Genomic DNA, 16,433 nt, shown 5'->3' with positions numbered 1-16,433 from the left:
TTCAATCACATTATCCTGACACCAGGCCGACCAGTCCTAACACTAACCTCTTAATGCTGAGCACCTAGCAACGCAGCTGTTTGTACTATTTTTATAATTCTTTGGTATGATTCGGCCGAGGTTCTAACCCGCGACCTCCCGCATCCGAGGCGGACGCTCTAACTACTAGGTCATCGGAGCGGTTCAGAGATAAAACGAAGGATGCATTAATAACAACACAGCAAAAAATAGCGAAATTAAATGACAGATGGCTTGAGCCCTTTCTATAAAAATGAAATGCTAAAAAAGATTTTCAAGGACAAAATTCTTCGTATTCTTGGTGACGATAATTTACTTGGGCTGATATTGTGCTTCAGTACAAACAAACTTTATACTTAGCTATTAAAAACAAAAATCAAATATTTCATTCTGAAACAATACAGTGTCAATTTTTACAAGTGCTATATTCAGATTCGTTCTGACTATTGTAATATAATATGGTGAAATTTATTTGATGTTAATATTTATTATAAAAAAAACATCCAGTTACAAAACGGGCGTGTAACAGAAGCGATGGATCTTCTTAAATTCTTCAAAAAGCGAAGTTAATGTACAGTTATTATGTATATTTAATTTAATTGTTAGTTGTAAAATTTTGTTATTTCATTACATGTTATTTAACATTGTTTACAGGACTTTATCTTGTCCAAAATTTAGTTCATTTCTGCTTGACCTGACTGACTTCTTTATTTTTATTTCATTTATGTAAACAACTAAAAATAGCTTCATTATGTTCTATGTGTACGAGCTCATTAACTTAATTATTATTCATGTAAACAAGAAGTGATAAATATGTTGATCAGGGTCAGGGTTTGGGAGACTCCCACATGTATTTTATAGGTTATTGTGTTGTTTGTAGAAAATGCTAATGTGACCTGATGTTAAGCAGAGAACTATATTATCTTGTGATTGTGAAGATTTTATCAATCGTGCTTTAAAATCTAGCATTTTAAGTTGTATTATGCTGTGACCAGTTTGGGTTGAACTTATTTTCTTGAAACTATTGAATTCAAGTGATTATTTTCTCTGTAAATTCAAACGTGCTCTTAAAAATTCTTGGATAAAGACATTCATAGGAATTCATACTGAATTCAAACCTGGAATAATATTTATGTGATTCAACAAGAGACTGTCGATAGATCAATATTTTGTAGGCTATAACAGACATGTCATCGCCTTCAATTTTGGATCTTTTGGGACCTGAACTGAGTTTTATTCAGTTCTTTTTATTACTAGGACTTGTGTTTTTAATTCTCGAATCCTTTTTGGATTTAATTTGCAATACCGAAGTTCTTTTTTTCTCATTTTTCACTTTGTATTCTAGGGAAATAAATTATTTGTTAAATTTTACAAAGCTTGTTGTCTTCACTCTTTTCTATTACTTATTTTAAGAGCATAGACTCGTAACAGTGTTCCTGTAAAGTGTGTCTCAGTTTACATGAGAAAAGTTGTTCAATGCAGGGAAACCAGCAAATCACAAACTTTGAATCAATGACAGCCAAAATATTTCTTATTCCAGAACCAAGGAAAAATTATGTCAACATAGTTTTTGAAACTTTGCGCTCATTGGAATAATGTCTCAAAGGAGTCAAACCTTTTCTAACACATCAGGTTTTCACCACAGGTGAATTAAATTAGATGAAATTTATGTTTTAACTAGGAACAAGGCTTCTGCGGCTGCTCTTTTGCAAACATGTTGTTACGTGTTATGCACACCTTTAAATTTAGGTCACGATGATAGTAACTTCATCTGTTTGTGTGTTTTATGCGTAGCTAGCTAGTCAGTGTCCGTAATTTCTATGCACATGATTGTGTGTATGAATGTATCTACGTGTGAGACTGGTACTGATTAATGGCACTCTATATTTGTCTCTCTCTCTCTCTTATCTCTCTCTCTCTCTATCTATCTATCTATCCATCTATCTATCTATCTATCTGTCTGTCTATCTATCTATCTATCTATCTATCTATCTATATATATATATATATATATATATATATATATATATATATATATATATATATATATATATATATATATATATATATCTTAGAGAAACTCAACGTACACTAAGCCTATTATGTAAGTAATTGGGTTAATATTATTTTCATCTGGTAAAAGGCGATTTTGACTGAATAAAAGCTCTGTCATTTCAGTATCAACAGTAAAACACAACAAGAAACATAACTGTTCACGGAAGTCACAAGCAATTATATTATATGTTTGTGTTCTTACACATTCAAGTATACCTAAATGACCAGCACTACGATATAATTTGATTAGTTAATTGCTTTCTGGTTTACATCGTCGATGTTGCTGCTGTCATAAGTGATTTACAAAGTATTGATCCCTTGGTAAACATCGAACAATAGCTCCTTGTATGTTTTATATTTTTAACGTAGCTTTAACAATTGTTTAGTCATATCGCTACGATGTCTTCAGTGTGGCAGTTTAATATAGTGACGTCTAGTACTAGGGCATCATGTCGCAGACATGTAACATGATGTCCCACCTAGCCACATTATCCTAACACTAGGCCGACCAGTCCTAATAATAACCTCTTAATGTTGAGTGCCAATCGATGCAACTGTTATTACGATTTGAATAAGTCTTTGGTATGATTCGGCCTGGGTTCGAACCCACGATATTCAGTCTATCCTCAGGATTACAATCACATTTTCTTCATCTTAGAGTACTTCATCTTTACTCTTAGTATTACTGAACACGAGAGTTGCAAAGTTGATAACAATGCAGTCTGAACGTTTTATATTCGTCGCCATCTGATTTTTAACATTGTTATACCACAGTTATTCACTCCACAAATCAGCATGTTATGAGGTCCTTTTAGGTCTATTTAACAATAAATATCAACGAATTTAGCAGCATGCCAATATATATATATATATATATATATATATATATATATATATATATATATATATATATACACACACACATACATATACATATTTGGTGCACATGGATATATATATATATATATATATATATATATATATATATATATATATATATATACACACACACATACATATACATATTTGGTGCACATGGAGATTGTCTTTTTCGTTGATTTGAAAGTGAATATTTTATTGAACGTTAAATAATTTAAATCCATTAGCCTGCTGTATGTTATCGTATATACTCCAAAAATCAAGCAAGATGCAATTATTGCATTGTCAGAGTAGAAGAATTTTAACACATATGCTAATAATGTATATGGGGTGGGGTGGAGTACTGGTACTTTGTGGATTATGTAAACTGTTGCCTCGACTGAAAACATTTAACAAAAACCATCCTTAGCAGATCTGATCATTGATCTCTAAAATTTAGTTCTATTATTGAGTGGAAAACCTTTCTGGATTACATTTGACACCATTTTGCACTTCTTCGAAATGCAGTATATGCTTCATCAATCAAGCGGAAGGTTCACCAAAGATGGATTTGCTGATATGTCGATATTTCTGTCCCTAGCAACGCTGCCATAAAAGAAAGCAGTTTTGTTTCTATACAACCATTGACAGATTATGCAACTGATTTCGAAAATGGATCGTATTCCAGACCAATGCTATCAAGCTTATATGCACGGTTACCACCTTTATCATTTTAGAGACGTTTGCAGGTGTTACTTCAGATCTCAAAGTCATCGAGTAAGTGCAAAGATACAGTAGACCATGATAATAAGTCCATAAAAATGCTATTTTCTTCAAAAACCTTTGCTATTAAAAGAAAACACTGAGAAAATTAAATCTAAAAAGTTGAGAAAAATAACCAATGGTGATCATAACAGCGCTTTTATCCATTATTATCAATACATGTGATTATTTCATCATCAATAATTGTTTTGTATTTGTTTGTTGTTTCTATATTGTCTTATGAACGTCCGAGTATCTAATTGCATTCGTATATATGACAGTAAGACACTTATCATAATTCGTCTTCTCTACTCAGTGTTTACTATTATCTTTTTATTGTCCACTATAAGTTTTGTCGTACCGCCACAGATCGTTCATTAACCTTCTACACTTACTCCGTACTGATGGTAGGATTATGCATTGTTTAAACGAGTCACTTAATTTCTTTTCAACTGTTAGTGTGTCCAACGATGCAACCTATTTTCATGGCCATGCCAGTATTTAACGGAAATAACCCTATGCCACCAAACATCGCAGTCCAATTTCATTTACAATTCTGATGAAGAGTTCCGGAATTTCGATATAAATTATTCATCGGAGTCTAAACATGCTGTCCTATATATATATATATATATATATATATATATATATATATATATATATATATATATATATATATATATATATATATATATATCCATTAACCTTTGAGGTGGTTGAACAGTGGTAACAGGCTGTGTAATGGATGTTCAGTTTCCAGTTATGCAACAAAGAAACAGATTACACAAGACCCGATACTGATCTAACCAATCTACTTTGTTAAGTGTCAGCAGGAAATCAACCAAATGTTGCCATTGAAACTGCTCAGTTCAGTTGACTTTTTTTCCAGATCCCATGCTAAACTGTGCTCTGCATCTGTTTATATTGTTCATCCTGGATATATTTTAAAGATTTGTAGTGAAAATATGAAATACATTATATTTTTCATCTTGTTCAGTATCCAGGCAATGGTCAGATCTAAAACCCACTTCTGAGCTGGAGCGGTGATACCTTCTGAATATTGTAATTGAATACAGATAGATTTTGCTTTTCCTACCAAAAAACATTTTTTTTTTCAAACACAAAATTAAAGTCCTCAAGCACAAAATGTTGCCGCAGTATAACAAAATTCTTTCAATGTTTTTGCAAACTCTCCTGTAAAATATTTGCATATCTTTATCATTCCTAATTATTACATCGCCTTCACGGCCGATTATTAGCTTTCTTGTGCAAATATGCTGTACATGTACATGTAACCCTCTACTGATTTTCCCTTATAATCTTATATTTTCTAAACTGTAATATCAGTTTAATCCAGTTTCTTTCACATATCTTTGCATCTCTTGTACTTTGCATTTCCATTTTCCATTTCATCTTGTCAGTTTGTAATATTTACATTAGATTGCAACATGTGTAGTTAGGTTTCGATTACAATTAAATGTCCCACAAAAGTTCTGCAAAAAGAACATCTTCAAAATCTATATTATATCTTTATCAATATTCCTATGTCAAAGGTATACTAGGGTTTACTTCATCCACTGATAAAACCATTCATTCCATTACGATCAATTTTTGGTTAATTTTGTGGCGATTCTTCTTGATGCATAGTAGTTTTATTGATACATTTAAACTGCAGCTGATAAAATGTTTGTTGAGAAAAAGGCATAGTTAATTGTGTAACTTCTATACCCTTCTAAAATGAGAAACGTTTAAATGTTCTGATGACTTCATCAACACTGGGATCTGCAATACCATTTTGTTCAACAAATTCTCATATACTATCTTGTAGTCCTTTACACTTTCTTTTGGGATATTATCTGAACCAACTTCATATTTTTAATACTATTTAATTTCCTCACATATATTACCCTGCTATAACCTACATTATTGTGGCCTTATTACGCTTTTCATGTGTACCCTTTTTGCAGTTTACCTGTGATGCTTTGTATATATTTTTCCTTTTGTTTCCAATGACATACATTTGCATGCCCTGCATGTTTTAGCTCCTACGTTTTCTAATGTGCTGTTTCTTCCAGGTCAAATTTGACAGAATCGTCATCTTAAAAAAGAAAAACAATACTGCATGATCATTCTTCATGTTGCATTGACTTATACACGATTGTTAAAATGTTAAGTTCTTAGTGGCATTCATCTTTCTAAAGCTTAATTTTTTAAAACCATTATCTCTAACTTATGTAATAAACAAATTTAGACCTTTATTTAGATGAATATTAAGTTGTATGAAACAGTAAACAAATTATACTGATCTCGGTTTTACATCAACATCAGTCAATAGGAGTTTTATGGGTTATAAAACTCGTATATTCACGACTACAAGGGTCTATAATTGTATAATAGATGACACATCTTTTATCTTGATGAGATGCAAGACATAGGTGTAACAATTAAGGCAGCTCAGTCATTTCACGATAAAATTCATCATTTTCTCAAATAGATCAAACATGTATCTTTCATCATGCGATATACAGTCTTATATTTGTGCTAATTTCAAATGTAAATTAAAAACCACATTGAAATTTCAGTCCTTCGCTAACCAAGACAGAAATCATTTGACTGTTTCAGCGCGTTCAAATGAAATGAGCACACATGTATGAACCTCTGTGTCTCCCATGAAAATATGAAACTATCTCCAATGTGAAACTGAACCTCTGAATCTCACATACCAATACGAACCTCTACATCCCTTATGCCTATGACATTAATTTAAGCTCCAGTTACTGTCATCCAGTATATTGTTGGCGTTTGTTTTTTCAAGTCCATTATTTAAAGGTCAATTCTGTGGAATGCCAGAGCTGTCTTGAGATGATAATTTTTATTATATGATGTGGAATCCTCTTTATATGGTGTGGAAACCTCTTTATATGGTGTGGAAACCTCTTTATATGGTGTGATTTTGTACTTATATGTTATGGTAAAATCCTCAGCATTGTCAGGTTTGACGACTCAGTATAGATTCAGATCTGCTGTTGCATTGTGTAATGGCAGATCTGGGTCTACTGTGGTTGGTAAGACTAACTGCAAAGTTAGCCAGATCCAAGGCAAATCTCCAATCTTTTTATTGTATATTCCTTCCCTGACCCCAGGCATCACCCCCATCCACCATATATGTCATTTACCTACAAATGCATGCACAAAGTTGAGTCCAAAAATACGAAAAAATGTCACTGTAATTGCATCTTTTTTAAAAGTCTGGCAAATGACCAAAAGGGAATGGGCCCCAAAACATATCCCTTTTACAGATGGTCACCATATGGGAGACCTGTGTAGCATGTTTGGTGAAGTTTATTCTAACAGTTTAGATGTATTATGGACACACAGACAGATCAATGGAGCATATCACAGCATTTTCACTCTCTGTTTCTTATTGTGTTTTCCACTACAGACAGATCAATGGAGGGTATCACAGTATTTTCACTTTTCAGAACAAACCTAGGTATAATTTAGACCCATACCGGTAAAGGTAACCACCATATTGAGCACAAAATTCAAAATGGCCATAGGACAGATGGTTGGATTTACATGTCACCAAACATATGATTTGCTCAGGAAATATAATGTACATGTCACTAAAAGAACCCTTCAGCCGACGGCAGCTGCACAGCCACAAGAAATACAGGTAAGTGTATAAAATGACCATCAATATGTGCAGCCAAATTTGAATGCAGATAATTGCAGTCTTTAATGAATAGGTGATATCAGGTCCTCACCCAAACATCACGGGTGAAGGGCTGATTTATCTGCCTAATCTCATACCCCCTTACATGTCGTGTTTAGAGAAAACACAACTGTCACTAATCTTAAAAAAGAACACAAAAAGAAAATAACACAGTCTTTGCCCGTTACATGTAGTATGTAAAAACAGTAATCTGTAATGATTGGAAATTATATAAAACTATCCCTTGGGCAGTTTAAATAGTGGCAATTAAAGAAAAACAGGTCAGGGTTATTAAATTAAAGTTTCATTGGCTGACAATAGCTAGTAAGATGTGTTGAAGGTTGCAGGGGGTGAACCCATTGTGCTAATTTGCATAGGCAGGATCAGGAAGTGGAACAAACCATTATAGATATATCAAAGATATGATAGATGCGTGTACAAGAACAAAAGTTCTTACTTATTATTGCTTTGAATGATAATGTTTAAGCTGCTATGTATGATATTGTTGACAAGTGTGTATGCAGATTGCAACGGGTTTTGAATTATATGATCTGTAGCATTAAACAAATTTATGTTATACAACTCTGTGAATCTATGCATTTCTCTAAGAGAAATAATTTTTAGAATTTAGTGAATTATCCAAAATATGTTTTCACTATCAATAGACATTGATACAATTATCATCAAGAAATCTGATCTTTCTTTTTTTTGTCACCTGCTTGGTCTAGTGGTAAGCATAACAACCTATCTCACATGACTATATTATCACAATGTGTTGTTTTTTTTTACATCAATTTTGTTTTTTGTTTGTGTTCCTTTTTTATACCTTGAAATAGGAAAGAACAATGCAGCAGAACATAAATGGTAAATAGTCAACAGTATCGTGCATAAGAAATCTACTTCCATCTGTTATACACAGCACTTCACCACTCATAAAAATAGTTTTTCACCCAAACAATGGAATATATACATTTTTCACTTGATACAAGCAAATATCCTCTGTGTATCATGATTCATTAAAATAGCTATCATAAAAATCTTGACTCCCAAAATAAGTACAATGAAACTGAAGTACTCATACAAAGTGCATAAACCCAAATTTGCAGCAGTTTGCAGTGGGATCCGACTTAAAAAACATAACTATTTAACTGACATGAACCATTAAACATGTACATGCATGTGACACTTGCAGACCCAAAACCATGAGTTCAAGTGAAATATTCTTTAATACAGCAAAAAGTGTCTTGCAGTAAAAACTGTCTTGAAAGACCACTGCTACCAGACCATATCTTAGCAGACTAGATTCTCACTGCACTGATATATTAAATAGTATTATGACCTTTTGAGAAAGACCACGTCTTAAGAGACTATTATTTTCTGGCAAAAGTGGTGGTCTTTCGCGTTCAGTTCAACTGTACTAGAATTGACAGTAATTTGCTTTGAGATTTTTTCCTTCCATAGGCACTGGTCCAAAATGGATGAACACCTGTTATCCTAGATCATTTTCAGATCACAAATGTGTCAGCCTTGCACACAAAGTGACCCAATTGATCTTCTTCTATCCAACTCAAATGGTATTCTCATTAGAACTGTAATTTGTGGAAAGGGGAATATGACCTATCATCTTCAGGATGAGATAATTTCTTTTGTTAGATCTTTAAAACTGAGGTTTGTAGCAACCATGAAAACTGGTATCCAATGAGAACATTAAATTCAGTTCTATAAAAACACCCGCAGACATGATTACAAAATCTTGTGTGTGTGTATAATTTGGATTTTTAATGTAGCTTTAAATTTTTTCAGTCATATCGCTACACTGTCTGCAGTGTGGCCGTTTATAATGATGTCTAGCACTGGGGCAACATATAATCAGACATGGATCCCATTTTGAAAAGAACTGGTATCTATCAACGCATGTGAAGAAAATTACGATTAGAGCTAGTAAAGGTAACCTGAATATATCACTCGTTATATCATCGAAAATTGCAGTTCCTGGCAATTTGAATCAGCATCATGAAATTCACACTTTTTCATACAAAGCCATTAAAAAAAATTCTCAGTACACTGTGAATAATTGTATTTGATTTATATTTTGATCCAATAAATAATGCCTACTGGTGGCAACACTGTAAAAAATAAATACAAAATAAAAAAAGTTTTGTCCAGTAAAATTTGTGTTTTAGTTCTAATTCTGATTTAGTTTAATCATTACAAATGTTGTATGCCTTCTTGTAACAAAATATGAAAAGTGTCAATCAACCATTTCTACAAACATTTATGAGAACCTAATTAAGTGACAACTGTGTTTTGATTTCTGATTTGAAGATGTGTTTGTTTTATTGTTACAATCAATTAAAAGTACAGCTTTTTTGTATCAATTTAATGATATATTTCATGTCAAATAAATGTGGGTGAAATAAATAAATGTTACGGGCATGCAAATCCTACAACCTAGCAGTTACCGTAGCATGTCAGATCAACTCATTTCATCTGACCGACTGAACACCATTATAAACATTATAATTATATTGGTAACATAATTAAGGTATCTAACATGAATCAGTAGTCTATTCTACTAACTATCACATGTAATCATGGATAGCAAGTGAAATGAGTAGTTGGTGTGTGAAAAGCTTTGTTTCACAGATAAGATTCATTAAAAAGAAGTAAGTTTTATCATGAACTTAAAATAACCAAATTGGCACTAGGAGTTTTTCTCAGGGCCGAGCAGAAATTTCACTATTACTTATGATGAAAACATGGCATCAATATTATACATAAACCAACAATTTTTTTAAAGATACAGTTCTGATGTTGATGGATGTTCTTTTATGAACTAATGACCCTAGTTTATATTAAAAAAAGGAAAATCTTGTCAACAATAACACTTAAATATGCCAACATTCACAAGCAAAAACAAACAGTGACATAAATACACAATTTCTTTGCAGGTGTACATGTTGAAACCTCTTAGAGTGATGTTTTTAATGTGCTTTCAAAAGCTGGTTTTCTTGAAAATAAAGGTAATTGATATAGAAAAGAAAACAATTTCATTATAACATTAATTTTATTGACAATTATTCCCAATTCAATTATAAAATGAGTTTATGTCCAATTATACATTCCACCCTCCTTCTCACTGTTGAGGTCCAGCTGAGATGCATTTTTGGACCTTGCTGTGTGCAAGTTATCAAGGTGTAATGACCATCATTAAAACTGTTTTTTTTTTACAATGAAACAAGTTCAAATTAATGGTAAGCTAAATTTTATAAAACCATTATTAGAAACTAGAAATATACAAATAATAAATAATTGGCAAGCAGGAGACCACTATGCCCTGATATAGTCACATAACCATTTCCTAGCCACCATTCCAACACTTGGAGATTAACTTGCATTGCCATACTGAGAAAAATGTGTCCTTGCAAGAGACTTTAATGCTGTTGTGATTTATTAATCAATGCAAGGCATATCTTTACTTTGTTTGGGTTCAGAATAGTCTTTTTTATTTTCAGTAGCAATTAAATTTTCCTACAAAACAATGTTTATGACTGTCAGTGAAATATGGTCCAATATACAGAAGGGACAAACAAAAACTAAAACAATAAAAGTCACTCAAGCATGAAAACTGAGTCAAACTATTATAGTCTAAACATGGTTGAATTTTCATTGGTATTTCATGAGTGTAGTAAATGAAATAGAACCAAAGATGTATGGGGAGGAGGTAGTGAAATAAGTAAACATCTGAAAATACAAAAGTAACTATCATGCAAATTAGGTTATAGTACCCTAGGTCTGGAATGGTTGAGTTGCTCTCCTGATGCATCCACATACCAATGATGGATGAGGGTGGGTGGTAGTATGTAAAATGACAAATATCTGAAAATACAACAATAACCGTAGCAATTCAAATTAGGTCATAGTGTCCTAGGTTTTGTATGGCTGAATTGCTCTCTTTCCATTGCATATACATACCAATATTTTTATAGTATAAATGATACAGAGACCAAGACAATGGTGGTTTTACAAATAGATGGAAATACTTGAGTCAGTGAAGCATGGCTGGAATCATATTCCCATCATGCAACAACATACCAAATTTCATAAGTATGGGTGAAAGAATGTTCAAAATACTGGTGGTGGGGTGGGTTGGTAATTAAATAATAAAGGTAATTAACAAAATAAATGAGCAAAAAAATCAGACTAAATAGTACATCTCCTCCCAACTCTGTTGGCAAGGGGATAATAAAAATCTATAATTGTCTTAAAATAAATAAGTTATTTACACCATAGTTTAAGTGGCACCTTTGAAATCATTCAATCATGTCTTCACTACATCAGATTAGAAGAAACATCAAGCTGATATTTTTTTAATTTTAATGGGGCCTGGTTTACATATAAATGAGTATATGAAATAAAACTCTTGAGTCTGGGTTTCCAGAAAATATATTTGAATTAAAATTAGAATAGCTTCCATGATACAAATAAAAAGCAACTTTATTTTATCCATAATAAAACCATCATTAGGTTACTTATGTATGATCCTATAATTATTTCAAAATAAATCCCTATCAGAACTCTAACAATCTTCCATGAACTAGATGGTAAAGAATGTCTGAGCAAACAGGTATTTTTTGTGTGTGAGAATACACAGTCAACATAGCTAATAGTGTGTTCCATGGTGACAGTCAAAAGATGAGTCAATTACAAGCCTGCTAAGTCAAAACTAGTCAAAAATGTAAAGTCCACACTTGTTGACAGTATGAACTTGAATAATGATTCAATAATTCTTCAAATAATTTTCATAAAAAAGTGATTATGTTCAAAAGGAAAGTAGCACCTATTGCAGTTATGAGGTAAAAATGGAGCAGCAGAGGATCACTGGGTCAATGGCACTAATGGCATCATTTCGACAAGATCACAATATGGATTCCGACACTGGATTTGAGCTACCGTATGCACTCACAAAAATGTCAAAACCAAATGTAAACAAGAAAGACCCTGATCTGCCATCTTACAATACACTGGAAAATCATGACGTTTGTTTTATTGATTACTCATAACAAACTGCACAGACCCAGATCTGCTGGCGCATTTTACAATGGCAGATCTGGGTCTGTATAGTTTGCTTTTGGCTTTACAAGCAAATATATGCAGTACATCAGATTTTTTTTTACTTCAATTTTTAAAAAAAATTTCACACCTTGATTTTGTTTACTGCTTTGCACAGATATATGCCAACATATTTCAAGTTCACAAAAAACATCAAAGGAACAAGATTCAACAGCACAGTTTCTTGCAAACAAATTTGGAAACAGCATACAAAATACATCAGTAAGGTCAAAAATGCATTAGACCTGTAATACAAATACCAAGCCATAACATCATATAATGCAAAAACATTACATCTTATGTATGTATTTCAAAGTTTTTTCATTTGACTAATTTTCATTAGCTTAAAAAATAAATAAAATCAGTGGCTTCTATTGTATGATAAATAGAAATTGACTACTTTGGTCTCTTCCAATGAAATGCATGAAAATCATTGAATATTTTCAAGCTGGTATTTGCCAGTGCTAACATAAAACAAATTAATAAGTCATTATATAAATTAATACATCATTTTATTTGAAATGAGCAATCATGTAAAAGCCTTATTTTCTTAATGAATGATACATCTTTTTTGATAATGTTAGAGATTTTCAAGGAGAAAAGAAAAACCTGACTATTCTCTAATGAAGTTTAGACATCTAAAGGATAAGCAATTTGGAGTTATTACTGGTGACTGTTTCAAGTTTAAAGCAAATTTGTCAGATTAAACAAATAAGAAGATCTGAAAATTTCAATTTATGGAATACAATCTAAGATGTTTTCTGAAACGTGTGGACAATTTTATTAGTGGACAAAATTCTGAAAATGATTGGTTTGACATCTGATTAGATTTTTATAAGAAAAAGGTTATAAAAAAAACAAAAACAATTTAGTGTAAGGCTTAATTTCCTGTTAATTCAAAGCCCCTTTAACATACAACTTATTGAAATCTTAGGGTTGGGAAAGTCCATGAAAAAAATCTATCAGCAATCTTTACAGGATGATTGTGACATGTGACACTATGCAAAACATTAAAAAAAATGTAAGGTCTTGAAACAAATTGCTGATTCCATCAAAATTTATTCCAGCATTCTGTCTAGTCTACTGAATGGGTTATTTCTAGATTCTCAGGAATTATTTGCACATCAGTTCATTTCCTGTGTTGTGACAACTTAGGCCAATGCTCTTTAGTAGAATTCAATTACTGTTTACACTCGCTTAAAAGTTGAGTGTAACTGCAAACAACAAAGACCCTGATCTGCTGCTGCATAATACACTAGCATAGGATGGTCCATGCTGTTTATTCTGTTGAATACTCTTAACAAACTGTATAGACCCAGATTTGTCAGTACATTCTGCAATGACATATCTAGGTCCATGCAGTTTGCAGTCTGACTACTTCCTAATCACTGAAATTCTGAATGGTAATATAATAGCATAAGCTGAGAAAATTCTGAAGGTTTTATCACAGAATGCTTTATTCTAATTAGTTTATTGATGCTACAAATGTTTCAAGAATACACAGACCGGTCAAACATTGACCTGTGGCATTTTCCAAGCATGCAGCTGTTGGTATTCTATCAACCATGTTGCTGATCTAGTAAATTCCTCCACTGTCAGGAGAACCACCATGAATGGCACATAAATCCTGAATAATGAATGAAGGCAGCACACTTCAAAGTTAAAGATGAAAATACTTATTGTTCTCAAAATCCTGAATTTTCCATACATTTTCTGCAATTTGAGTTAGCTTCTTGTGTCAGGACTCAGGAAGGTGAAGGTCATGATCAGTCTGGGCCACTTTAAGGTAAAATTTGGTGACATCAGGAAGTAAGGTAAGGAGGAATGACCAATGTTTCCTCAATCGTGCTCTTGCTGGAAGAATGTCTTGGGACTTGTCACATTTCAGACTCTGCATATACAGCCGCTTCACTTCATCTAAATATGCATTTTCAGGCTTGCTGTGAACATAACAAGAAAACAGAAGATAGAAAAAGCAATTTTCAACACTAGCTGAATGTACTGTTTGCTACTGTCATCATGTAAACATCACGTCTGTATATCTGTGACTTGAAATGTCAATTTGATACCTTGAAATAAAAACAAATAATACTCAGCAAAGCAATTAGCAAATCTATTTTTTAGAATCAATATTTTTCTCAAATCAAGATAAGAAAGAAAATATGACAGGTATATCTATCGCTCTCTCATTACCTTTTTTTATTCATACTGTTGTACAACTTGACTAGGTGAAGAAGTACAAACTGGAGTCTGGACTCCATAATATTTGTCATTGTTTTCAATTCTTCCAGTATTTCTGAGTCACCACTGCTGGCATCCCCCTTCTCCTCTTCCCCCACCCCACCCTCATCCTGCTGGCTGCTAAGGAAATCAAGAGTCTCTCGGCATTCCCCAATCAAATGGAGCATCAGAAGCAAGGTTCGCAATCGACTTCTTGGATTCTGCTGAGCTGGAAATACAAAACAAACTGCTTGATATTTATGGTCTTAAAAAAATAAAGACCTGTAGACCTGAATGATAACTTTGGAGGGTAATGACCCATAACAGATTTTCATAATTATAATTATGATATATTAATTTTGAATTAGTGGATACATCTTTAAAACAGATTGAATGAGTCAGTTTTCTGACTTAAACTACAGAGTGAATCGGGGCCCTGAGTGGCCAAGTGGTCTAAAGCGCTCACCGTTCCGGACAACTGCCATCTCACCTCTGTCTGCTTGGGTTCGACTCCAAGGCTCGGCTAGCATGGGTACGTGGGAAAGCCTGCCAGTAGCTTCTCGTGGGTCGGTGGTTCTTCCCTGGGTTTTCCAGGGTTCTTCCTCCACCAGTTATACTGGCTGCCATGTATAGCCTATCTTGTGCTGAAAAATGGCGTTAAACCCTAGAACAACAACAACAGAGTGAATCTATATCAACCCAGACAGTAAATCTTAAGTAATGTTAGTTTAAGTTGCCATTAAATACAAACCAATAACCATCACCCTATGTAATGGGATCCATGACAGTCACCATAACTGTTTGACAGGAGAGGCCTCATAATAACACACCATAACCTGCAGATTATCATTTTGGTCACTGTCTGTCTGATACAGTCACCACAACTATACTGTATAAAGGACTGCAGTATACATATACATCCATATATCATCATTTTGGTCGCTGTCTGTCTGATACAGTCACCACAACCATACTGTATAAAGGACTGCAGTATACATATCATACATCCATAGATCATCATTTTGGTCGCTGTCTGTCTGATACAGTCACCACAACCATACTGTATAAAGGACTGCAGTATACATATACATCCATATATCATCATTTTCGTCACTGTCTGTCTGATACAGTCACCACAACTATACTGTATAAAGGACTGCAGTATACATATACATCCATATATCATCATTTTGGTTGCTGTCTGTTTAATACAGTCACCACAACCATACTGTATAAAGGACTGCAGTATACATATACATCCATATATCATCATTTTGGTCGCTGTCTGTCTGATACAGTCACCACAACTATACTGTATAAAGGACTGCAGTATACATATCATACATCCATAGATCATCATTTTGGTCGCTGTCTGTCTGATACAGTCACCACAACTATACTGTATAAAGGACTGCAGTATACATATACATCCATATATCATCATTTTGGTCGCTGTCTGTCTGATACAGTCACCACAACTATACTGTATAAAGGACTGCAGTATACATATCATACATCCATAGATCATCATTTTGGTCACAGTATGTCTGATACAGTCACCACAACCATACTGTATAAAGGACTGCAGTATACATACACATCCATATATCATCATTTTGGTCGCTGTCTGTCTGATACAGTCACCACAACCAAACTGTATAAAGGACTGCAGTATACATATACATCCATATAT

The 16,433-nt window shown here is 33.2% G+C and overlaps 1 protein-coding gene across 2 annotated transcripts in view; it reads right to left on the bottom strand.

Moving 5' to 3' along the window:
- Positions 1 to 10,456: 10,456 nt before the first annotated feature.
- Positions 10,457 to 16,433, bottom strand: part of LOC149795250 (erythroid differentiation-related factor 1-like) — a 91,464-nt gene continuing 85,487 nt past the window's right edge. For both annotated transcript variants that reach the window (XM_089964974.1, XM_089964975.1), the window contains 2 exons: positions 14,714 to 14,969; positions 10,457 to 14,460 (listed from right to left, as the gene is read on the bottom strand). In XM_089964974.1, the coding sequence (XP_089821100.1) occupies positions 14,259 to 14,460; positions 14,714 to 14,969 (458 nt within the window). In that variant the 3' untranslated portion in view covers positions 10,457 to 14,258. The remainder of the gene's footprint in view (positions 14,461 to 14,713; positions 14,970 to 16,433) is intronic.

This window comes from Sinohyriopsis cumingii, chromosome 7, assembly GCF_028554795.1.
Source record: "Sinohyriopsis cumingii isolate HCF-2022 chromosome 7, ASM2855479v2, whole genome shotgun sequence".
Lineage (NCBI taxonomy): Eukaryota > Metazoa > Mollusca > Bivalvia > Unionida > Unionidae > Sinohyriopsis > Sinohyriopsis cumingii.
This window is presented reverse-complemented; position numbering and strand designations above follow the sequence as displayed.